Genomic DNA, 26,325 nt, shown 5'->3' on the forward strand with positions numbered 1-26,325 from the left:
GAATAAGGGTATTAGGACTGTTTTGTCAGTGGACAGAACACAACAGAGACAGATGTGAACGTAAATGAACAGAGTTTATTTACAATGGGATAAATGGTAAACAGTGATGGTAATCGTGAGGGCATCCAAGGGTAAGCCACAGACACACTGAGTCTTTCTATCTCAGCAATGTAACTGTGGGTTAGCGTTCGACGAGACCGGACAAGGTCTGGGTGTAATGGCTGGTATAAGTAGTGCAGTCCTGATGAGGGGTGACAGGTGCAGCAAATCAGAATTCAGGTGATTGTGATCAGTGATACTGAGGGGTGTGAGTGGAAGTACCTGGCAAATCCGTGACAGGTTTAACATTTGTACTGAGTTTTACCTTATTGTTTTTCAGCAAAGTATGGCCCTCCTGAGATTCAGGGGATTGAAGACTATGAGCTTGGATGTTTGGAGTACACATGGAGTCTTACAGAGTCTCAGAACTGGGTGAAGTTGACCTTTGATGTGGAGTTAAGTCTGAAAGAAGTTAACAACCAGCAAGCAAAAGAGTTGGTGAGTTAAAGCTAATGCACTACAATTCTGCCCAAATTTTGGCCAGCATTAGTGATTAATCCAAGAATTGTCTTAAAATGTTTATTTCATTGTAGGTTATCTCCAAGAAAGCATCACAAGACAGCACAATAAAAGTGTGTGGTCTTTCCCACTGGACAAATTACAGCACCAAAATAAGAGTGAGGTATTCCAATCTATGGAGTGAATGGAGTGACCCAAAAGTAGCCACCACACTTGCAAGGGGTATGTTACTGACTAGTTAATTTGTTTAACATTTTAATGGCATTTATTAAGGATTTAAAATATAATTAAACAAAATTAAATAGGTATGCAAAGTTTAAGATAACAGGTGGAAAAAGGGTACCTCAACTATAAACACATGTATGGTTTGACACTTGCATTGGCTACATTACAAACAGTTCAAATATCACAGTTTTAATGAACTTAGAAAAAGTATTTTCATTTGGAGGACACCATTTTGTTTACATTAGTAGAGACATGTAACTCTTGAACCTAGCCCTTTACTCCAACCCCTCTCCATCCACAGGCGAGGTACGTTTCACAAAGCCAACAGTTTACATCACAGAGCTGTGTCATTCAGTGCACCAACCAATCTGCACAGTGCTGCATCAAGACTTATTTTTACTCTCAGAATGTATTCCCTGCTATTGAAAGATACTAAGGGGACTATTTTCGGCTGCTGCGTAATATCATTGCCATGTTACGGCAGCAAAGTCCTTGATAATTATACCAGAATGAGAGTATAGTTTCTAGCCTTATCGGCCTAGAAAATCGTAACTTTTAATTTTCTGTCAGTCTTAGTAAACGAAGTAACTACAAAAGTGTCAAGTTTTAAATAAGGTAAATATCGAAACTCTTTGGTTATTTTTATATGTGCATTATTAATGGTCTAATCAGATTCTATGGATTATGCTAAGCTATGCTAAAAGTGGTAGCGCCAGACCCGGAGATTAGCTGAATGGATTCCAAAACAGTAAAAATCCAATGTTTAACTCTAGGGGAGCTGGAAAATTAGCCTATTTTCCAAAAAAATGTAGTGTCCCTTTAATAAAACTCTCTGGGAGAAAACAGAACTGTTATCAAAACATACAGAGTTTTAAATGCTGAAAAATAGTTTTTGCTTCAGTTTTTTATAAATTGTGTAGTTTTTAATAGCGGAATTAAAGATTACCATAAAAACTCGTCAGGAAAGCATCATTGGCAGGGAAACGTTTTCTCTTAATTGAAGAGTTACATGTCTCTACTTAAACTATGATGTTTGTACTGTAGCCAATGCAAGTGTTAATCTATCAAACCATACATGTTTAAAGTCGATGTAACCTTTAGTGTTTTCAGGATTGCTTGAAATGACCTGGTGTGTCATTTTAAACCAGAATGTTGCGACTGCAATGTACATGATGGATTGTATTTTGATATTAATTAACCATAGGGAGGTGCTACTAGACCATTTAAGGCTTTATAGGTGATAAGCAGTATTTTAAATTGTATGCAATACTAAACCGGCAACCAACGTAGAGATGTTAAAATTGGGCTAATTTGATCATACATCAGAGATCCAGTAAGCACTCCTGCAGCTGCGTTTTGAACCAGCTGAAGATTGTTTACTTGGTTCGTGTGACAACACCCAGTAATGATTTACAATACTAATAATAACAGCAGTCATAGTTTGCTATCGAACAACACACCTAGGTTCTTGACAGGGGAAGACAGCAGTGCAACCACCTATGGACAAGTTGTAATCAGAGATGTTTTGTTTGGATCTATTTGGTTCAATAATACGTACCTCTGTTTTATTGGAGATAAGCATAAGGGAATTACCAATAAGTTTTGCTAGATTCCGATGAAATGTACAGCTGGGTGTCGTCAGCATAACCTAAAAAAACTGATGTTATGTTTCCTGATAATGTCTCCTAGAGGTAGCATTTATAACGAGAAGAGGATAGGGCCTAAAACTAATCCCTGCGGTACGCCATATTTAACCTGAGAGTAACGTGATTTTTTCTAATTTCCGTAAACAAAGTGATAGCAGTCGGTTACCTACAGTATCAAGTAGGGTTGTATGATCTATTTTGTCAACAGCTGCGCTAAGGTCTAGTAGTATGAGAAGTGAAGTTGCACCATGATCGGATGCTAATCGAAGGTCATTTTTTTACTTTTAAGCATTGCTGTTTCTGTGCTATGGTGGGCCTAAATCCTTATTAAATGTTTCATACATACTATTATTCTCTAAGAATGTTCAAAATTGTCTAACCACTGCTTTTTCTGGTATTTTAAAGAGAAAAGGGAGATTTGAAACTGGTCTAAAATTAGTTCTCCCTGTTCAAGATGTGTTTTGAAAAATGAAATCTAGTACTGATTCCGGCACTGCTGGGAAAACCTCTTTCAGTAGTTTTGTAGGAACAGGCCCTAATATACAAAACAATGTTTTGCACAACAATGTTTTGGAGTATTCTATTAGTTTTGTGAGCTCCTCCAGGTAAATGACGGAAGTTGTTCATGTGGCATTCTTTTGTTCAGTGTACTATTCGATAAGATGGTTGGTGACTGCAAAGCTTAAATATTTACTCTGAATAGCTTAATTTTGTAACGAAATTCATGAAGTCATTACTTACATGCTGTTTGTTCAGTAGAATCACACACAAATCCGATCAGTAGACAACAAAATATCATCTAGGGCCAGTTGTTCAAAAATAATCCATTTGGATTTCGGCTATTGGATTAGATCAAAATTTCAGAATGGGTTGTTCAAAACAAGAAAATGAATTCTGAATTTGGATTGGATCACAAAATCCAATCTAGGTTTTGATCTGGATCAAATCATCACTTTGTGTCGTTCAAAACTTTTTAGCAAGATTGGGATTTGTTTGATCCCAAAAAGTAGGATTATACTGATCCCATCAGAAGGGTGGATTTCAGGAACAAATGTGTAATTAAACTTCTAAAAAGATTTTACTAAAACATACAAACCTACAGTGAGTCTACAATACAACATTTCTATCATGTAATATTTATAAATGTATAATTTTTTGTTGAAATGTTGCTCTTGATAAATCCTTATAATGATAAAGTATAACATTGAGCTATACCTGTCAGGTTTTGCAGAACACAAACCCAATTGCAGACAATTGTTGTTAAACAAAACACAGAACTTTATTAAATAAAGAGAAAAACAATACCCACAAGGGGGCAAAATGTAACAACCAAGATACACTATTCACTGACTGGACTAGACTCACAACAAATGAAAACAGGGCATCAACTAGACTACAAATAACTTGACTAGGTTTGAAATACACGACAACGTACTCACAGGTAGTTTAGACAAAGCACAAGCACAGGACAATGAATACAAGAGGATTAAATAGGGGAGCAAAATCAAGAGGGGAACAGGTGACATGAATAAAACAATGATGGGATAATTAACGAGGAAACAAGGGGGCGGGGTCAGGAGACGAGACAGAAAGCACATGGCAATGAAAAAACAAAGCCAGTGCTCTCACACAAAACATTGGGCTGCCATGATCCTGTCACTATGACTTAAAACTGTGACTTGAAGACAGGACCATGACAGGACCCTCCCCTTAAGGGACGCCACCTTGCGTCCCCCAAGGGAACACACTAGACACGAGACAAGACATACTGGGAAACAGAGAAAAGCCAATAAAACATAATACACAAACACAAGGGCAAACAACAATTTACAATAACAGGGCTGGGGTGACACAACAAAAACATAATTAAAGGGAGGGGGTGGGGTAACAAAAGAGTTCACATTAGGAAGTCCAGGTGGGGTGGAGCTGGGAGGGCAAGGGATCCTGGGTCCAGGGGCGGAGGTAGAGGGTTTGGGACGAGGAGTCCGGACAGGCTTGGGGGTCCTGTTAGGTGGGGTAGGTCCAGAGGGGGCAGACTGAGGAAAAGCTGAGGTGGGGAGGACTGGAGACACAATGGGAAACAAGGCAGGGTCTCTGGGCAATAAAGGGGCAGACACAGGAGCCGGTGAGACAGGGGGCGCTGCGGCTGGCAGCGGTGACGAGACAGGGACCATGACAGGGGGCGCTGCGGCAGGCAGCGAAGACGAGACAGGGGCATGACAGGGGGCGCTGCGGCAGGCAGCGAAGACGAGACAGGGGCATGACAGGGGGCGCAGCGGACGGCTGCGGAGACGAGACAGGGGCATGACAGGGGCCGCTGCGGACGGCTGCGGAGACGAGACAGGGGCATGACAGGGGCCGCTGCGGTTGGCTGCGGAGACGACACAGGAACAGTGACAGGGGCCGCTGCGGTTGGCTGCGCAGACGGCGGGGGCCGCAGCTGAGGCTGCGCAGACGGCGGGGGCCGCAGCTGAGGCTGCGCAGACGGCGGGGGCCGCAGCTGAGGCTGCGCAGACGGCGGGGGCCGCAGCTGAGGCTGCGCAGACGGCGGGGGCCGCAGCTGAGGCTGCGCAGACGGCGGGGGCCGCAGCTGAGGCTGCGCAGACGGCGGGGGCCGCAGCTGAGGCTGCGCAGACGGCGGGGGCCGCAGCTGAGGCTGCGCAGACGGCGGGGGCCGCAGCTGAGGCTGCGCAGACGGCAGCCCTCTCCTCCTCCTCTTCTTCTTGTGTGGGCGAGCTGCAGAGAGTGGAGGAGGTGGCGTGACCAACTCGGAGGAGGACCCCCCAGACGAAGACTCCCAGGAGATCCTCCTCTCTCCAGGGGCTGCAGCGGAGGCTGCGCAGACGGCAGCCCTCTCCTCCTCCTCTTCTTCTTGTGTGGACGAGCTGCAGAGAGTGGAGGAGGTGGCGTGACCAACTCGGAGGAGGACCCCCCAGACGAAGACTCCCAGGAGATCCTCCTCTCTCGCTTCCCTCGAAGGGACATAGATGGGGAGGAGCTCTCTAGAGCTGGAGGGGAAATTTCTGGACCGCCGGGCGCCAACACTCCCATAATACGTCCCTCCGGGATAGATGAGAGGGGCACAGGCTCGACAGCTCTGGTCGGGTTCCGCCTGGAGTTAATCTCGGGTCCATAAACGAGAGGATCATACCAAATAGGACCCGGTTCACACTCCAGGACGAAACCCCGACCTCTCCTCGCCAGACGGCGGTTCATGTCTGCTGGGTTCCTTGTTGGCTTGTGCTTCTGTCAGGTTTTGCAGAACACAAACCCAATTGCAGACAATCGTTAAACAAAACACAGAACTTTATTAAATAAAGAGAAAAACAATACCCACAAGGGGGCAAAATGTAACAACCAAGATACACTATTCACTGACTGGACTAGACTCACAACAAATGAAAACAGGGCATCAACTAGACTACAAATAACTTGACTAGGTTTGAAATACACGACAACGTACTCACAGGTAGTTTAGACAAAGCACAAGCACAGGACAATGAATACAAGAGGATTAAATAGGGGAGCAAAATCAAGAGGGGAACAGGTGACATGAATAAAACAATGATGGGATAATTAACGAGGAAACAAGGGGGCGGGGTCAGGAGACGAGACAGAAAGCACATGGCAATGAAAAAACAAAGCCAGTGCTCTCACACAAAACATTGGGCTGCCATGATCCTGTCACTATGACTTAAAACTGTGACTTGAAGACAGGACCATGACAATACCATTTAAACGTTCCAGTCAATTAAGAAAGAAAAAAGTCCATATAAATCCCTCATAGAGCAGTCAATAGCAAATGATTTAATTTTAAGAAAAGTAATCTTTAGCTGTCATTGGGCACTGTAAAGTATTACAATCACAATCATTAGAGACCAGTCAAAAGTAGTTTTAACAACCAGCATCTCTACAAATGTAAACTACCAGACATTTAGCCTCTTTATGACTTAAAATTCATGTGTTTGGGTATAAACTATATTTGTTTGTTTTTTGTGGGCCAGAAGAACAGACAATGTTCAATTAAAATAAATTAAGAGAAAAATTAAGGGAAAGTTGTGTTTTATTGTCTCTTCAAGTAAAACACATTGGGGCGGTTTCCCGGACAGGGATTAGACTACACTGTAAAAAAATCCGTAGAAATTACAATGGTATTGCAGCTGGGTTGCCGGTAATTTACCGTAGATCAACATTTATGTTATTCACTGGCAAGAGTTTGTTCAAAGTTAAATAAATTTTAAATATTAACAAGTCTTTATCTTTACAAAATAAAAATATACAATTACAGCCTCATGTAAAGCATTCTGGGAACCAGAAATCATCATCAACCTTTTTCTGTTTTTTGCTTCAGATTTTGTTCTCCAGAATGTTTTGCTTGATGCTGTTTTTTAGTTTTACTCTGTAAAGACAAAGACTTGTAAATGTTTAAAGTTAATTTAACTTTGAACAAAATGTTGCCAGTAAAAAACATAAACTTAAATCTACGGTAAATTACCGGCAACCCAGCTGCAATTTCTACAGAATTTTTTTACAGTGTAGTCCTAGACTAAAACATTTTTAAGAGCTGTCCAAACTGAAAACAACTTGCACTGACATATCTTAAAATACACCAGGGCCCTTTGTTTTGCCTCAAAATGCACACAGGTAATATTTTTAGTAAGGCATATTTGTTAAAACTAGTTATATTTCCTAATTAAACTAAGGCCTAGTCCTGGATTAAGCTAATCCCTGTCCGGGAAACCGCCCCTTAGTGACCTGTTGTATAGTTTATAGTCAACATTGACATGTGATCCCATATAAAACAATTGTAATCCAGATTTGCTAATCTGAAAAAGTGTGAATCTGGATCAGGTTGATCCAATCCTATTTTGCTTTGAAAAACCAGGACAAAAGTGAGATGGTTTACCTAATCCTGAATAGCAAAACATGGGATTTCCAAATCTGTATAATTTTGATCCAGATTAAACTTTTTGAACAACTGGCCCCTAAAGATAATTAAACGTTAAAATTCGGCCTCCCATATCAGAATTAACCCATGATTTAATCCCACTCAAGCAATCAAAGAAACATTTGTCCATCTTTCAGACAAACACATCTTTGGATCTATTTTAGTAAATGTAAGGTAGTAAAGACGAAATTAACTCCTGTAAGTATTGCATTGGGAGTTAATCTAAGGAGCGTCACATTTCCGGGTGACAACAGAGGTATTCACAACGTACTGTAGCTGGCCAATCGGAGGACACTGCGCTTTTCAGAAGGATGAGCTTTGTACAAATCAACGCGTTTCAGCGTAGTGGCTTAGATAGCAAATATAAAGTATTACAACATACAGGTCTTCACAGTTGAGGTACACTTTCAAGAGGTGATTCAGTTGTGTTTTCGATTAGTGTTTGGAACTGTGGAGGAACACTACTAGACACTCCAGGTCTAAAGGCTTCAGTTAATCACCAGCGCTATTGCTGATTTCTCCTTTTCCAGCTCCAAGTGGTCGTCTGGACACATGGCTTAAAGTACCAGCTGATGGTGGTGTTACTGCACAGCTGTACTGGAAGGTAAGAACATGGACATACCCTGGAAAATAATGCTTCTCTAACTTTATATTACATCACGTTGTTAACCATTACAAATATCTATGACAGCAGAGATCCTGGATTATAAAGGAAAACAGTTCTAATGTATCAAGCAAAAATAAAAAAAAACACATTTCCCTTTCAAAACTACAATTATTAGTGTTCACAGTTCAAATCTGTTTGAGTGTTGCCAGTATCCTATTAACAGTGATTGTACAGTGCATTCATAAAGTATTTACTCCCCCTTCACTTTTCAAATTTTGTTATTCAATTTAAATTTATTTATATAGCGCTTTTATTTATTTTACCCCAGGTTTCGGTTAAGCACAGTGCAATAGGTTCTTTATTGGAAAGCGATCTAATGTTAAGCAGGCCAAATTTTACTATTTGAGTAAAATCAGTTGGTATATTGTTCCTATTTTATATCAATCATTCAATTCAATTTCAATTCAATTCAATTTTATTTATATAGCGCTTTTCACAATTTGGTAATTGTATCAAAGCAGCTTTACATAATAGATGCAGTGAAAAGCACAGAAAATCGACAGATAGCACAACATAATAAACGATAGCACAAGCAGTTAAATTTGCTACGGCTATAAATCAACATTATAAACAAACGTATTACTAATGTAACGTATAGAAGTTAAGCCCAAAAAGGCTGCCTCCCCGGGTTGAAAAACCCCCTAGGAGAAAAAAAACCCGGAATTTTAGCCGGGGAAGTAAAAAAAGTCATAGGAGGAAAAAACCCTTGGGAGGTATATATATATATATATATATATATATATATATACACATTGAAACGGAAGGAGATTGAGCGGAGATTAAGCGGAGATTAAGCGGGATCTGCCGGTGGTCTTTGGTCAGGCATCAGCTGGACATCACGTTGAAGAACAGCTAGTAGATCAGTTGTGTGCCGACTTTCACATGTACCGGAACTGGATCTGTTTGTCTCGTCCTCGGGATCAAGGACGAGACAGGGAGAGAGACACAAAATCTTATTAGCGTAGGGGCCGTTCACATAGAAAACAAGTGTCACACAGTAATGTGGTTTTAGTCAGCTCGGTTCCGGACAGGCTAACTATTGCTGGTTAAGTGTATTACATATAGTTAATGATTTTAGAAACGGAAACAGAACTCGTTTGACTAAGGCCAGAGGCCCCACTGCCGTCGTTAATGCTAACGTACAGTGGCAAACGGTTCTGTATGACATACTATTTTAAGGTCATGGGAAAAGGCCAAAATTGCAAGCCGGCCATATTTGGCAGTTAAGACTCAGTCGAAAACCAATTCAAAGTTTCAGCATATTACTAAAGAGTATTAATGAGATTTACCATGCTTTGAAGTGTTGACGAAAAAAGAAAAGGTTTTAATTTATTCATTAATTTATTTATTTATTAGGTTGTACAAGCTAGCTATTAGGAGATAAGTACCATTGTTAAAACAACTATTTGAAAGCCTTGTTAAAGAGAAAAGTTTTAAGTCTAGATTTAAAGTTATCTACTGTCTCTGATTTTCGGACGTCGGTTGGTAAATCATTCCATAGCTTAGGGGCTAAGTAGGAAAAGGATCTGCCACCTTTAGACACTTTTGATATTTTAGGGATAATTAAGAGGCCAGAATTTTGTGACCGCAATGCACGTGATGGATTGTATTCTGATAGTAATTCTCTAAGATATGAGGGTGCTAGGCCATTTAAGGCTTTGTAGGTGATTAGTAATATTTTAAATTGTATACGATATTTAACTGGTAGCCAGTGTAAAGATGCCAGAATTGGGCTTATGCGGTCATACTTCTTAGTTCGAGTAAGAACTCTTGCAGAAGCGTTTTGAACTAGCTGAAGCTTGTTGACCTGTTTTGCATGGCATCCTCCGAGTAACGAGTTACAATAGTCTATTCTAGAGGTCATAAAAGCGTGGATAAGCTTCTCTGCATCTGATGCAGACAACATATGGCGTATTTTTGAGATATTTCTAAGGTGGAAGAATGCTGTGCGGCAGACATTGGAGATATGGCTGTCGAAGGATAAACTGCTGTCGAACATCACACCTAAATTCTTAACCGTGGAGGTTGGCACTACAGTGCAGCCATTTATGGGCAACTTGTAATCTGTCATATTATATTTGTAGCGATTCGGTTCGATAACAAGTATCTCTCTCTGTCTTATTGGAGTTTAGCATAAGAAAATTATGTGACATCTAGTCACTTATATCGCTGATGCAGTCTGATAGTTTAGAAAAATTTTGTGTTTCGCTAGGATGCGAGGAGATGTAAAGCTGTGTGTCATCTGCATAGCAGTGAAACTGTATGTTATGATTTCTGATAATATCTCCCAGAGGTAACATATATTACGAGAACAGGATAGGACCTCATATTTGTATGTGATGATTTAAAAGGTGCTTTGATGGTGCTTTATGTTTGTTTGTTTGTTTGGGGAACAGACATAGTCGCTATATGTTGATATATAACAGTGGCAAAGAACCAAAACTCCACTTGTGCAGATAAAAACTAAGTACAAGCTAAGTAGGAGAAATATCAACCTTTAGATGATTTATATTTATTCTATACTATTAAGAAACCAGAATTATGAATCCGCAGTGAATGCGGTGGACTGTACTTTGACAGTAGCTTGCGAAGATACAGAGGCGCTAGACCATTTAATCATATTAGCAAGGTTTAGAATTTATATGATACTTAATAGGCAGCCAGTGCAGTGATGATAAAATTAGGCTTATACCTAAAAATGTCTCCAAGGGGAAACATATATAGTGAGAAGATGGGACCAAGAAAAATTATCCATGTGGTACCCCTATTTAACCTTAAAGTTATATGACTTTTCCTCATTTACATAAATAAAGTGATAACGATTTGACAAGTAAGACTCAAACCAGGCTAATGCCTGACCACTATTGCCAACATAATTTTCTACTCTATAGAATAAAGGGTTCAATGGTGTCAAAAGTTGCACTACTGTCCAGTAATATGAGAGATATGATTGGATGCTAAGAGGAGGTCATTTGTTACTTTTAATAAATTGCTGTTTCTGTGCTGTGGTGGGGCATAAATCCTACCTGAATTTTTTCATAGATGCTATTGTTTTCTAAAAATGTGGCCAGTATTATAATTAAATTTGATATTTCAATATTCTTTTTTTCATAAACTCACAGACATTTCTAAAATTATGTTTTCACTTTGGGGTACTGAATTTAAGTTCAAGTTTAAGTAATTTAATTGTAGTTTTAGGCTGCAAGTGACATACATTTTAAAAAGTGAAGGCTGTCTGAATTCTTTTTGACTGCTCTGTACATTTAAATTATTTATTTATTTCCTATTCTTATTTATTATTTGTATATCAATTAATATTTGGTATTTGTATTGAATTCAATCAAATACAGCCCAGGGGTCTCATTTATAAAAATGTGCGTAGTATCCCTACTGAAAGTTTATGTGTGCCCAAAAGCCAAAAATGGTGTACACCAAAAAAAAAAAAAACAGTATTTATATGTTTACAGCAGTTTGACTCATCGTTAACACATTGCACAACATATTGCACAACATTTTTGGAACTGTGAACTAGTTCAAAATTTTGAAATATGAACTATGAACTGAACTAGTTAATTTTAAAATTTGTGAAAGTAAACTTTCCCGACACTGGTTAACACATTGCACAACATAAATTAGTGGTCTAATACAGTGGTTCCCAAACTTTTTCACCGTGCGGCCCCCCTTGTGTACGGTGCATTCCTTTGCGGGTCCCCAAAGAAAATTTGTGACAAAAACTGTTCTAAAACTCAACATTTTAATAATAAAAAAAAAAACATTAAATTATACAAAAAAGTAATGTTTTTGGTTAGTAGCCTTATTTTTTTAGGTTTAATTACACAGATTTCTTGATAAATTAATGTATTTCATAAAATGTCATAAAACTGGGGCACCCTTGGCACCATCTCGTGGCCCCCCTGGGGGCCCCGGCCCCCAGTTTGAAAACCAATGGTCTAATATATGTCTCTGATATATGCGCGTTCTTCTCCAGCAGCACAAGCGTTTTCCTCTGATTTACAAAGAGCAGAAATAATTTTAATATAAAAACATAAATAGTAATTTCCTTTTACTAATAGACATATTAATTTAGCGATCTCCGTTTTTTTCTAATAACTTGCACATGTGTGAGTAAATATATTTTTTTGTGTTTTAGGCAAACGCATGTTTTTTTCATGCCGGTTTTATTATGCGCTGATTAAATATTAAAACTTATTTTTGATTTAAGATTTTACAAAAAGATGTAGGCCAAAATGAACCAATTATCACTCAGTACAAGGGCAAATAACAAAGCTGGATATAATCTTCACGATAACGTGGATCTAACGTATGATATGGAGTGAAATTATATGTGTGCGTCATCTATAATTATAATCATTCGTCTGACATTTACTTTCTTCAATCTCACTTAAATTCACAACCTTACCATCTGTGTCGCCAATTCCCCTTGTCTCCAGAATGTGCGTACGCACGGCTCAGAGTTTGCTTAAAGGTACGCACAATCTCCCGTCACAAAAGTTTGTTTTTTATAGATCACAACCTTTGCGTAGGAACTGGCATACACACGCTTTATAAATGAGGTCCCAGGTATCATGAAATTTACATTTTAAACACTTGTAATTGAGATTTGCAGATAATCATAGCAGTGATCTACGTTACATATTATGTTCACATCTCATTTCAGCCATCACAACAATTTCGTGCAAATAGCGAGAATCTCTCATATATTATCGAATCAAAGAAGCCTAAGCAGACTTTGTGTGTTACAACTGAAGACCACTGCTTTTTCAATATCAGTAAGTGGGTTCAAAAGGTCTACCTGACAGCACGTAATAGATGCGGAAAGTCTACTCCTACTGAAGTGCCAGTGTATCGTATGAAAGGTATACAGAGTTCTTTATATTCATATATATATGTTTTATATTTAGAATTAAGATAAGTGTGTATAAATAATAACAATGTCTTTAATTCCCACATAATTCTTGAGCTATGTCTTTTCTAGCACTGGACCCTGTGTCGAATCTAATTGTGCATTCCCAGTCTAACACATCAGTGTTGTTAGTATGGGAAAGCTTGGTGTCCTCTCGTGTCATGGGATACGTGCTGGAGTGGAGATCTCTCACCGAGTCACCAAAACTCTTCTTTACACTGCTGACAAAAAATGACTCAAGTACTGTAGTAACAGGTATTATTAAAAAAACTGTAAAATCTTGTGTTACCCAATTGTGTTGCCCAAATAATCCTGAACACAGAAATCTGTTTAGCAGTGTAACTCCACAATCAGTATTACATTGATCACAGTTGTCCCGATGCGTGTAGTGATTGTAGCTTTCCAAACTCTGCCGCTTGAGGCTTCGAAATCTTAAAAAAATGTTTGTTTTGAATCAGTGGTTCAGGGCATGCTTCAAACTGTCACGTAATTTTAGCAAACAAGGCTTAATTACGCCATAACTGTTTGGAAACGTTTTGAAACTCAGATGATTCACCACTAGGGGGAGTTGCATCACACATGACCAGTGTCTAATATGGTTAGGTGAACTCGGGTCAGTTTTATTATGCAAGTTCATAAAACATTCATCCTTCTGACTAATAACACAACCATTTTGTCTACTTTTTCTTTATAGACAGATTTAATGACAAACATGTGCAGAATTAAAAGGGTAGTTAGTTTTACTGATTTGTTTGCCCTAAATAAAACACAGAATACACTTTTAATTATGGTTGAATTTGTCTTAAAAATAAATTTTTAGAAAAAATGTGGTATTATTTTGTAAAAAGTGTATAGTGTTTGGACAGATCTTGTTGCTTTTACACCATTTTAACCAACAGGTGTCGCCAGCATGTGTGGTGTTTCGAACAATTAAAAAAACTGAATCAATTTGCAAAGCAATCTCTAACCACTAGGTTTTGTGTAGAGGAAGACAAGGAGGACAAGGAAATTCTTAAACTTTATAATAAACTCATAAAGTTTAATAACACAAACAACAAACAGGCTAATGGGCAAATGTACACACATAACAGACTATGGCTACGTTTACACGTGGGCGGCTATTTTCATAAACAAATATTTTTAAACCTCTCCGGTTTCAAAAATAACATTGTGCACACGTCAGTTTTCCGAAAAGTGTTAATTTACACGTACCCGTGTATATATGCCGTCAAGAGAAGCTCAAGCCCACGTAAGCCAATCACAGGTGCTGCTGGTGGTGATGCGAACTGGTTCCTCGTGTTGGGAAGAGGAGTTGTTGCAGTAGGTGTTCGATGACGTCAAAGTCCTGCTAGAGCGATTCGAAATTAGACCTCTACGTGTGATTTCTCAACTCGCTCTCGCGGTACGTTGACATCATCAGCCTGTCAGTTCTTGCAGCACCGCATAAAGTCGAACACGCGTTAAATTGCTGACCTCCGAGTACTCGTCTCTGCTCTTCGACACAATGGAGCAGCTGATACTGATTGCAAATACAAACACACCAAACGAGTTTCCACAAACATAAATGTGATCATGGAAGCGTTCAGAGTAACAGTCACATGTAAATATAGGTTGCACTTTTTGGCGAGCTCTGGCACATGCTGTGACGTGTATATATTCTTAAAATTCAACAAACTTAACAGTTAAATTCACTTAACTTTATTTTAGTAAGTTTAGCAGTTACATTAGTGATTTCACCTAAAAAGCTGAGGTGTAACTATATAAACTTGAACATATAGACGTATAAAACTACAGTATGTGAAATTTAAGAGATCAAAAAGAGAAAATGATCAAAAGGACCAAACATAACTAAAAGAATTAGAAATACTTAAATGTACTCTTCTAAAATCGATTGACAGAAAAGTCTATATATTGGTCCTATACTTGTACTCCGTGTAAATAAAGCTCATTTAAGGGGTAAACTTACAGTAAATTACTGAAAGTACATTTTTTGAGAAAAACATAAAAAGTGAACTGAAAGTATGGTTTTAATTATGTCGTTAAAAGAAGTCCCTTACGAAAATTAAACATGGTTTTACTACAGTAAAAAAACATGGTTAGTGTAGTAAAAACCATGGTTTTGCTAATAGTAATCAATACACCAAAAAACAACACACAAAATTTTACCACACAAAAATGGTTGATTTATACTTAAAGGGGTATACTTATAGCACACTTAATAAACCCTGAATAAAATTCTTTTTGTAAGGATATTTATCAAGAGTAAGGGCAGAAATGTAAATATCTTCATTACTTGATTTAGAGGAGGTTTTTTATAAAACACTATAATTTTATTTCCAGGTCGCAGCCTCATGCTTTTGGGCCCCATTGTTTTTTCACACACACATACATACATACATGCATGTATTAATCAAAAATAGATTTTCACTTCTAAAAAATGTTTAGAATTCAAAACAGTTTTTTAGTAATGGTTAAAAGAAGAGCATAAAATAACCATTTATCTATTTCATAAAAATATTTTACAGATCAGTTTTAGTATGTGTTCCCAGTTTTAGTTTTGAACAAAATATTTGTGACTTGAAAAACCTAGAAATGTAATTGTGGCTGTTTTATTTCAAATTTCAGGGTTGGAGCCTTACAAGCCTTATGAAATCTCTATTTATCCCAAGTATGTGGACGGTATTGGACGTTCTCTTACTGTAATAGCATACACAAGTGAGACAGGTGTGTAGTATCCTGCATAAAATAAGTTTATTAAAAGTAGCCTAATAATAATACAATACTTCCCTCTAGTGGACACAGACATAAGACTTTATAGTTTTTTTCCACATGAATAACATGTTCATGCCTCTTTGCAGCACCATCTGTCGCCCCAAAGCTGACAATTAAAGAAATTCATTCTTCAAATGTCCAACTTGTGTGGGATGAAATTCCACTTAAGCAGAGAAATGGGATCATTCAGGGATATACCATTTTCATTTGGGATGAAAAGAACCATATTGAAAGTATTTATGGATTAAAAGTTGGTTGTAGTTGTTAGGTTTGTAATGTAAGATGTTTTATTAACCACAGTTTTCTGTTTTAAGTTATAAAGACCAAGATGACAAATGTTTTGATGAAAGATGTTCAGCCTTTCTCCACATATCATTTCCTTATATCAGTCCATACCCTGGGTGGGAGTTTAAACGGAACAGTTGTGACCCTCAAAACTAAAATTGGTAAGTGCCTATGATTAAAATTGTGCAATAATTCAGAAACATTTAATTATGAATGTCAAGAAAATTATGTGTCTGTGTGTGTGTTTGTGTGTGTGTGCTGCTTAACTCTTTCCCTGCCATTGACAAGTTATCTCGTCAATTAGGAAAAAACGTTTGCATAAAAAACGTGTTCCTGATGAGGTTTTATGTTAATCTTTTTAATATTTTTAGACAAAAAAATTTACTAAGGCATTTTGTGAAACTTTTGTAAAAAAAAAATGCTGGCTGGCAACTTTCCAAAAAATGCTGGCAGTGAAATAGTTAGTTTGTGAACCCTCCAGATATGGTCATTGTTTTTGTGTAAAAGAATTAAAACATTTATATCCAAACCGCAATTTGTAAAGCAGACTATTCAAATGATGCACACAAACAAAAATATATTTTGTCATTATTCATTTAACAAAAGTTGTTTATCTCACAAAAACTGAAACTTTGTGTAGAAGTATGTGAACCCCTTTATTTAGTAGTTTATAGCACCCCATTTTGCAGCCATTGCTTCAAACATCTTCTGTAAGCACTAACCAGTCTCATACATCTGTCTTTGGGGATTTTAGCCCACTCATCCTTGCAGCCAGCTAATAGAGGCTGGAGGGACATCTAGTAGGTTTTTGCCTGCTTTAGGTCGAGCCACAACATTTCAAATGGAACGAGATCCACAATTTGACAAAGCCAATCCAGTGTGTGAATCGTCTTTCTTTTGAGACATTTCTTGGTGGTTTTGATTGAATGCGTTGGGTTGTCTTGTTGTATCACCCATTTTCAGCCCAACGTCAGATCCCTTACTGATGGCAGGGGGTTTTTATCAAGAACTTCCTGATAGGCCTGGGAACTCAAAATCTATTTGAAGAAATAAATCTATTTTGAACTCGTCTGTCCAGAGAATGGACTCCCAAAAGGCCTCTGGCTTATCCATATGATCTCTGGCAAAGTTAAAATGGTCTTTGATAATTTTCCTCAGACAGTGATCTTAATAGGTTTCATATGATGCTTTTTCATTGCATAGTCAGGTCAGGTTGTGTCAGCTCACCTCACTTTGGCTTGGTTAGCTTTTCCGTTGAGTTTAGTAACACTTCGGAGTGGGAGGGATTATAGGCGTGACGTTATATTTGCCCTGCCATTTGCTGTGACATCATACGAGTGGGAGTGTTGTTGTACATTCCCATACATTAATTTATTTCTCCGTCCGCCACAAAATGAAAATTGACCACCACAAATAAATGTTTGCACATCGTGTTAATCACTACCTCTGTCTCACATTGTACCTCTGTACAAACACCTGTGGCATCCATTTACACACTCCGCTGAGCCTCATTTAAGTTGCTTTAAGCATATATTCGTAAATCTGGAAAAAAACTGTTACGGTGTTCCTGATTCTCAACCTGTGGATGTTTTCATTGCTAAAAGAGAATTTGGGAACTTATAGCAGAGCACAGATGACAACATGTTTACTCAAGACAGCGCAAGCTAGCATGAGGGTAAAGCTTATCTTTTACATTATAGGATGACGCTGGTAGTGACGATTTTCTCAGACCAATCAGTGTTTTCGTGTCACGTTTTGGTATCAGCTCGGGTCGCTTGGAACCTCGATAGAGGCAGTACTAAAATAAGTATTGGGAACTATGTACTGCATCCCAGAGGAAAAGCTCCAAAAATAAGCTGACTCGACCCAAACTAAACCAAACCGTGGGGTACTATGCAATGGAAAAGCGCCAATAGAGTGAAGGGAGTTTGGTTCCAATTATGTGTTGAGCAGATCGCACTACCCTCTGTAGTGCTTTACGATTGAGGACAGTACAGTTCCCAAACCAGACTGTGCTGCCACGAGTTTGGATGCTTTCTACTGCACATGTGTAGAAGGTCCTGAGTATACATAAGCTCAAGCCAAACCTTTTAGACCGTCTGAGAAAATAAAGGCGTCGCTAAGCCTTCTTCACGGTTTTCTGTGTGTACTCTGTCCACTTTAGGTCCTCAGCGATGTGCCCAAAAACTTGAAAGAGCTGACCCTCTCCACAATGTCACCATTAATGGTAATGGGTCACAGACTCCTTTATGTTTTCTGAAGTCCACTATTAGCTCCTTAGTCTTGGCAACATTGAGGGTAAGGCAGTTGTCCTGGCACCACTTTTTCAGGGCTCTGACCTCCTCTCGGTATGCAGACTCATTGCCATGGGTGATAAGACCAACCACTGTTGGGTCAAATGCAAATTTCACAATAATGTTGGAGCTGTTAGTGGCCGAGCAGTCATGTGTGGAGAGGGAGTAAAGAAGAGGACTCAATACACATCCTTGAGGAGCACCAGTATTGAGTGTGAGTGAAATGAAATGTTGCTGTCCCATCTAACCATCTGGTGCCGGTCTGACAAAAAGCTCAGGATGCAGTTACAGATAAAGTTATCCAGACCCAGGTTGCGAAGCTTGCTGTTATCACTAAATTGTCCTCTCACATAGGTGTCTCTCTTTTCCAGATGGGAGAGGGCAGTTTGCAGTGTCAGGGCTATTGCATCGTTAATGTACCCATTCTGATGGTAGGCCAACTCTGGGGGGTCAAGGGTGTAAGGTAGCATGGAGCAGATGAGGTCCTTCATCAGTCTCTCAAAGCATTTGTTCAATATGGGTACTAGTGTTGTTTTCTAGGGTAGATTATTTTTGATAAACAAGCACACAAAAAACCCAATAAATTACCTTAGGGTGTTTTCACACATGCCTTGTTTAGTTCGGTTGAATCGTACCAGAGTTCGATCGGTCAGTTGGTGCGGTTCGTTTGGGCAGGTGAGAATGCAGCAATCGAACTCTGGTGCGCACCAAAAGCGGACCAAACAAGCGGACCGAGACCACCTTGAAGAACTCTAGAGCAGTTTGTTTGTGGTGAGAACATGATCCGAGATCAAACCGACCTAACTGCAAAAGTACTGCGCATTTTGGACTAAACCAGCTGTAGTCAGCTGCGCAGTGCATTATCGGAGGAGGAAGTGTTTGTTGGCAGTTTCTATTAGCAATATTAGCACAATGACAGATCGCGGACATACCTGGAGTTGCGAGGAGGTGCGGGCAGAGCCTCAGAAATTTGGTGTCTTTGCCGTTTGTAGTGCATTAAAACCTTGTTTCAAGCCGCATCCGCGATTCATTCTGAAAATGAACGGTTTGTCTAGAGTGCTGTATACAAACTATGTATAACAACCACAGAGACATAATTACAGCAGGCAGTCGTATGTCCACAGTGTCTTCTGTATTATCCTTCTTTATGTTTACTTCCGCGGTTCCGTTGGAATTTTGCGCATGTTGATTCTGACCAGTCGAGAAGTAGTTAGGAAATACGTTCAAATACTGTGGCCAATGAGTGATGTTGATCTTATCACATGACAGAATTTTGGTTCATTTCAATTGGTGCGGATCAGAGCAATCAGTGTGGTGTGAAACGGAACCAAAACTGCTAAAAAAGTTACAATGTATAATTTTTTGCTTTTGGTCCGGACCAAATGAACCGAACTACAGATGTGAAAACACCCTTAGTTTAAATCATAGCTAAAGCGTATCAACCATTACAGTGAGCTACTGTGTAAAATTAATATATACAGTGTTAGCTACAATTCTTGCCTGCCATCACAGTGGTGATCCATGCTCACTGTCTCCCATCATCTTTTGGAAACCGAAACATTTTAATTTTCTCCAAGGTATTTGGTCCGTTTAGTCAATGGTTAGAATGATAACCAAGCACATAACGGATGCTAGCATGTAACGATGGCATGTAACGATGGCAACATGTGTGCAGCTGAAACCATATATCCTTCCAGAGATTGATTGGGTATCAGTACCTTATTCCTGAACTCCTCGGCTATCTCTTTTCCTTTTGGCATTGTTGGTCTTTGTGGGTACACCTAGGCACTACTGTGATTTGGTTTGGTTGGTTTCTTCCCTCTTTTAATCAGTGTTGCCAAATGTTTTTTTGTCTGTTGGTCTGCTTAACTAATTAATTAAGAACCCATATTTGTATCACCTAAATCTGTTACCCAGTTGAATTCAGGCTACTAATGCAGCAGGGGTTCACTTACTTTTGCACACACACACTAATTTCGTCATTCATGTATTTTTTTGCTACTCACAAAATTCCCTCTCAACAAATACAGGCAATTGACAAACATATATCTGACATTTAATACTGATGATGATAAAATAAAATCATGGTAAAACAACTGATCAAGGGGTTCACAAATTTAAAATGGATAGTTCACCCAATAATGAAAATTCTGTCATAATTTTCTCATCCTCATGCAGTTGCAAAAAATGATGGTAAGCACACAGCTGATTGTAACCATTGACTTCAGTAGTAGGAAAACAAATATTATGGAATTGTGATAAATGATGAGGAAGATATTTTGGATAAATGATGATAAGCACACAGTGGACGGTACCCATTAAATTCCATAGTATTTGTTTATTCTACTATGGAAGTCAATGGGTTCTGTTAACTGTGTACTTACCATGATTTGTCAAAATAAATATCTTATTTTGTGTTCAACAGATTAAGGAAACTCATACAGGTTTAAAACAACATGAGATGAGTAAATTATGACTTATGATTCTTATGACTTATGATTATTATTTTTTGGGTGAACTATCCCTTTAAGCAGCACTGTAAAGAAATGCACCAAACCAATAGTAACAAACCTGCATGTTGGACGTACTGGACACATATTTTATTATTGATTCAATAATGTTTTTAAAAACTATCTTTTTAGGCCATATTGAAATTCTGCTCTTCGTGATACCTGTGTGTGTTGGGTTTGCACTACTCATCCTCATTGCTGTGTTTGCCTGTCTCGGCAAACATGAACGCTTGAAGATGTGTTTGTGGCCTATAATTCCTGATCCTGCCAACAGTAGTATTAGGAGATGGACCACAACAGAATCATTGCAGGTACTTTTGTTCAGCATTTAAACTGTATAATGATCTGCTAAGACTGGTTAGTATTTAAATTGCATTTGTTTTCATTTTAATGCTAGTGGCATTTCTATTTTTACTATTCCGCCCTAGCTATGTTATTCTGAAGTTTTGCGTGTTCTTTCTTTTGCAACACATATCTCTGAGATAAATGGTTCAAACGTCACTTGTACCTGCAGGCTACGTTGAGCACTGTTCAGCAATGCTCGCCAGGTTGCGCCCAACATGCACTGAAGCATAATTTATTAATTACCACCAACGTTTAGATGATGTAAATTGCCTTTGTCAAGATATTACTTTCACCAAGTAGAGAACAATATAAATAGAAGTGCTAATTATATACAAGTGAAGGTAATTACATACAATACTCCAATGGTTCATTAGTAAACAAAATATAAAGTCTTCCATAAATCTCAAACAATCAGATAAATACAAGCAGAAAACTTATTTGGTATCTACGGAGCCCCTATGGAGCAAAAATTAAATAAAGTTTAGTTTCGGGTGCGCACGTTAAAATATCAAGTGCGCACATGAAACTATTGAGTTTCACGTGAGCATGCAATAGTTTCACGTGCGCACACAAAACTAAACGCGATAGTTTCACGTGCGCATGCGATAATTTTGCTCCATGTTCCCATAGGGGCTCCGTAGATACCAAATAAGTCATATACATTTTTTATATCATAAAACCACTTATTTTATCTTTCATGATGATTTTTTATTCAAAGAAGAGGTGGGGCCAAATATTAATTACCTTCTTATATCATGCTTTTTCCTTAAATATACTAATTTGGATGATTATTTCTTACCTTTAACTCTAACTCTAATCATTTTTACCTCACAAATTGTGTAAAAATAGCTTCAGAAAAAAAATGTAAAAGCCCCTAATTCAATCCAAAACCCGAATCTAACATACACCCTAATGGTGTTGATCAAGGATCACATCCAACTTGGGGTGAAATCACGTTCATCATACTTTTACACACGTCCAGAGGCAGTCTTAACATAGAGGCATAGGTAGGCAGATGCTACCAATTTTGAAGCCTCTGTCGCACACACGTTTTTCTTTTTTTAAATATCACATACTCTTTATGACAAACCTCAAGCTTCTTTATAAATATGTATTTTATCATTGTTTTTTAAAGGGCATGCCCCCATTCAAAGAAGACAAGGACCCTGTGTTGGTGTATCTATCTCATTTTAGTCTTCTGGATCTTTCTGATAAAGAGATATGCAACAGTGACTACGTTAAGGGCAACCTGTGGTCACATGACAGCGGCAGCCGTGATGAAGGTCACAACTTATTCCAGACCCCCAGCAGTTATGACTCACAGCAGGACACAGACTCTGTCCCTTACGCCACTGTTGTCTTCAGTGGTCCTTATCAAAACCAGACGGGCTCTCCACCAACCTACCTACGCTCTGAGTCCACACAGCCTCTCTTAGGGATGGAAGAATCTGGTAGTCCTCCACCATATGAGAATTTGTCAGAGAGTGTTTCTAAAGTAAACTACTTTACTACGTTTCCTCTGGAGCCCACTGAGAACGAAGTAATTTGGGAGGATTTTCCTATGCTCAGATCCTTAGAGATCAGGAATAGTAACCAAATCTAAACTCAAAGTCAACGAATGCATCTTTACAGTTTATGCTTGTTTTATAATGTTAAGCTTTAATGTGTGTTTGGTTATATTTTAAATGGAGTATCAATTTTTGAGTATCAAGGTATGAATTTTAGTGTCAAAAGAAACAAACAGGATCTCCAAAAATTATTTGGATTCTTGTGTATGTATGTGTATGAATGCTGTTGGTTAAAAAAAAGAATATTTCAACAAAAAAATATTTCATTGTTTACATAAGGACTTCTCTATATACTGTATCAATATATTAACAATTTCAGTTTGTTCTTTCTGACATTAAGTGCTTATCATTGCCTGAATTCTCTTTTTCTGGAATTTCCTAAATCATCATTTTCTTTGACCTTGAGCCTATGATCAAGAACAACATCCCAGCTAATTAAAATACTTGATTGACATAACTACAACATAATTTGATGACCAAACTCTCATCGTGATCACGTAACGTCATTACGTCGTGGCAACCGGAAAAAAAAATTCTTACATAACTTTCGGATGTTGCCAGTTAGTAACAGTAACGTTGTGACAACGTCATGTGGAAAAGCTATATCATTCCACGTAAGCCAAGTGCACATCTGTCTGCGTTGCAACGTTAGTACGGCTGATTCTTCAGGTTGTGAGCGTCGCGAGTGGTACAAATCAACCCAATTGTAATAGTGTAGCTTTTTTATTACAGAATTTGTTTGATGTCTATTTTCTTGTTAACTGACAATCTTTCAAACAACTTTGCCCAGACTAGCCAGATATTAAGAATGTGCAACAGCCAAACGATCAATGGTAAGGGCATCTAAATGGTCATGGGACACTAGACCTCTGCTGCATGCGTCATTAAATGTAAAACTTATACCACTAGCAGTTAATCATAGGTTAGTCATATAGCCTACGTCCTAGCCTAGCCCTCTTGGCCAGGTCGTCATTGTAAATGAGAACTGGTTCTCAATTGACTTACCTGGTTAAATAAAGGTTAAATCATAATAATAATACGATACAACCCAGAATCTGCCATACCTAAATTTATAGTCAGGAGCCGCTAATTTAGGGCCCAATTTGAATGCATGGTCTAAAGCGCAGTGCGCAAGTGCACTTAGGCCGTGTCCAAATCCACTTTTGCTAGTTTAATTGTGGGAAATATGGTCTGTGTGACTGGAGCACGGTCTTAAAGAGTTGTTCCTATTCTCGAAAAGAGTTATGTGTGTATTTTGGCCATAACATACAATAAACCAATGAGAGTCTCATCTCCTGTACCCTTTTAAAGCCAGTTGCGCTCAAGCCATGGTGGATACCCTATTTACATGATGGAATTTGTAAGTGGAAATTTTTGTAATAAAAGCTTTGGTTCCCTTTAAAAGTCTTTTTTTTCATTAATGGAGTAATAAGTAAAATCACCAGGGTTTTAATCGCTGAAAAGGTTTGGATACATGACAACAGTAATCTCAAAAGTTTTTAATAAGAATAATTTACAAATATGCAAAAAAATATTAATAAATTATGTAATCTGTCTTTATTTATGTCCAAGAGACTCAATAATAATCTTTTACATTTTAATTCTTAAAGGCGGAGTGCACAATGTGTGAAAAACGCTTTGGATGCTTTGGCCGACTACCAAAACACACTTGTAGCCAGTCAGCAGTAAGGGGCGTGTCTACTAAACAACATTCAGGGGTTGCGTATGTGTGGGGCGGGTCTATCAAAAGAAGGTCCAGGTTCTATTGGGGTAGGGGCAAGTATGTTTAGGTGATTTCAAATATCAACATTGACTTTCAAACATTGTGCACTGCGCCTTTAAATTTTTCATATTTAAAAACGTTTGAGTGACAGCCAGTCTTTCGGATTTTTGTGTGAGTTGCGGCTGTTCTGTCCGTCCATCTTTTTGTTGAGGTTTTCTGTCAGTTGGCAAACAACTTTTTTGTTTGTTTCTGCCACCTACTCATTAGAAGTGTGGGTCAGGACCTATTGGTCTTTACAGGTCCAAAAATGGCCAAAATCCAATACGGCTAGACACCCACATTTTTATTATAATGTGTTCCAAATTTTCCACCTGATTACAATGCTCACTTTTTCCTGTTTCATGTCTCCCTATTCTATTCAGAGTTGCATTGTGTCATCAATATGGGCTAAGGCAAGGTTTGAGCATATTCCTAATAACAGGCACAAGGTCAACAACCAGGCAAACATCAATATTGTAAATAATCCAAAACCAGTAACAAATCCAGTGGACCAAAGCACGAGTATAAACAAAGCTTTATCCACTAAGTTATCTTTTGCATAGATGGGCTGAACAATCTGAAAGTAGTAGAGGGGAAAGTGCCGAAGTTTGTCCTACTGCCGTTAGGCATGACTGTTCGTGGTAAAGAAATGTAATGAGTACAGTACGCTTGACTCGTCCCATAGCCTATATAGGGAGAGTCGGCCAGGGCTTAGCATTCTTTAAAGAGCACAATTTTGGCAGCAGCTTTCGCTTACGGCCATAGCACCCTGAGCATGCCCGATCTCGGAAAAAAAATAGGTTCGGGCCTGGTTAGTGCTTGGATGGGAGACCGCCTGGAAATAGAGGGTATGCATTGACATCACTTTTTTACGTGACGACGCTGGAACTCGTCCTGTTGAGTGGCAAACGTTCAACAAAATGGCTGGTTTTCATAGCGGCTGCTGCGAAAATGCCAGTAAAACTGACTATTATCAGCTTAAATTGCATTTAGTTGGACTTGATAGCAGACGTGGACAATACTTAGTTACATTAGTTACGTTTAATAAGCATCTGTGCTTTATTAGGATGTTTGTATTGGGAAAAACATTATTTCTCTATACTGTGTATTCTTTAATATTGCATATTAAAATTTATTTAATACCTAATTACATTAAAATTGTGTACTTTTACTTGAGTAAAAGTGCTGTAATGTACTTAAATATTAAATGTAAAATTTATGAACTGTATAGAGTAAAAATGATAATAATATGCTTTGCAATGTATGTTTTCCAAAGAAAAACACGGATAAAATACGAATAATTGAAAAAAATACTTTTAAGTAGAAAGTGAAAACTCTGCTTGATAGTGACCGTAGCAACTTATCAACCGACCTGTGGTCTGTGGATGTTGGCGTGAACGATCAATTTACTTCTCCTTTCGGTGTTTTTAGTCTGTAAAACGATTCGATAGCTTCGCATTCCTGTTAATCTGTTACAGTCTATCGCACAACAGCTTTTTCCCATTTAGATGCATTTTCCTTGTGTTTTCACTGATTTCACACTATACAAACCCTGCTGCTCTGTCGTTTGCCACTCAGTGGGCGTAAACGCAGTCGCTTTCGCCGAAGGTGACGTCACGTGCATACCATAGTTTTTTCCCCAGGTTCACGTTTCACATTCCTCCTTTATGCTTATTGGTGCATTTGCTTTCTGTGCTCTTAGTCTGCAATGGCTCTAAATATTTTTACTGCCATGAAACTTTCCAGAAAAGTTGCCAAAGCATCACAATAAACATTTGTCAAAATAATATGATCAATAATTAACATTAAGATATAAATGAA

The 26,325-nt window shown here is 38.4% G+C and overlaps 1 protein-coding gene across 1 annotated transcript in view; it reads left to right on the plus strand.

Annotated features, from left to right (window-relative positions):
• csf3r (colony stimulating factor 3 receptor) overlaps positions 1-24,146 on the plus strand; it is a 40,211-nt gene extending 16,065 nt beyond the window's left edge. Inside the window, exons 6-15 of the mRNA XM_073871835.1 lie at positions 380-537; positions 633-780; positions 7,908-7,981; positions 12,723-12,921; positions 13,041-13,223; positions 15,594-15,692; positions 15,827-15,973; positions 16,055-16,186; positions 20,962-21,140; positions 22,310-24,146. Coding sequence (XP_073727936.1) covers positions 380-537; positions 633-780; positions 7,908-7,981; positions 12,723-12,921; positions 13,041-13,223; positions 15,594-15,692; positions 15,827-15,973; positions 16,055-16,186; positions 20,962-21,140; positions 22,310-22,777 — 1,787 coding nt within the window. The 3' untranslated portion in view covers positions 22,778-24,146. The remainder of the gene's footprint in view (positions 1-379; positions 538-632; positions 781-7,907; positions 7,982-12,722; positions 12,922-13,040; positions 13,224-15,593; positions 15,693-15,826; positions 15,974-16,054; positions 16,187-20,961; positions 21,141-22,309) is intronic.
• Positions 24,147-26,325: the final 2,179 nt, after the last annotated feature.

This window comes from Misgurnus anguillicaudatus, chromosome 10, assembly GCF_027580225.2.
Source record: "Misgurnus anguillicaudatus chromosome 10, ASM2758022v2, whole genome shotgun sequence".
NCBI lineage: Eukaryota > Metazoa > Chordata > Actinopteri > Cypriniformes > Cobitidae > Misgurnus > Misgurnus anguillicaudatus.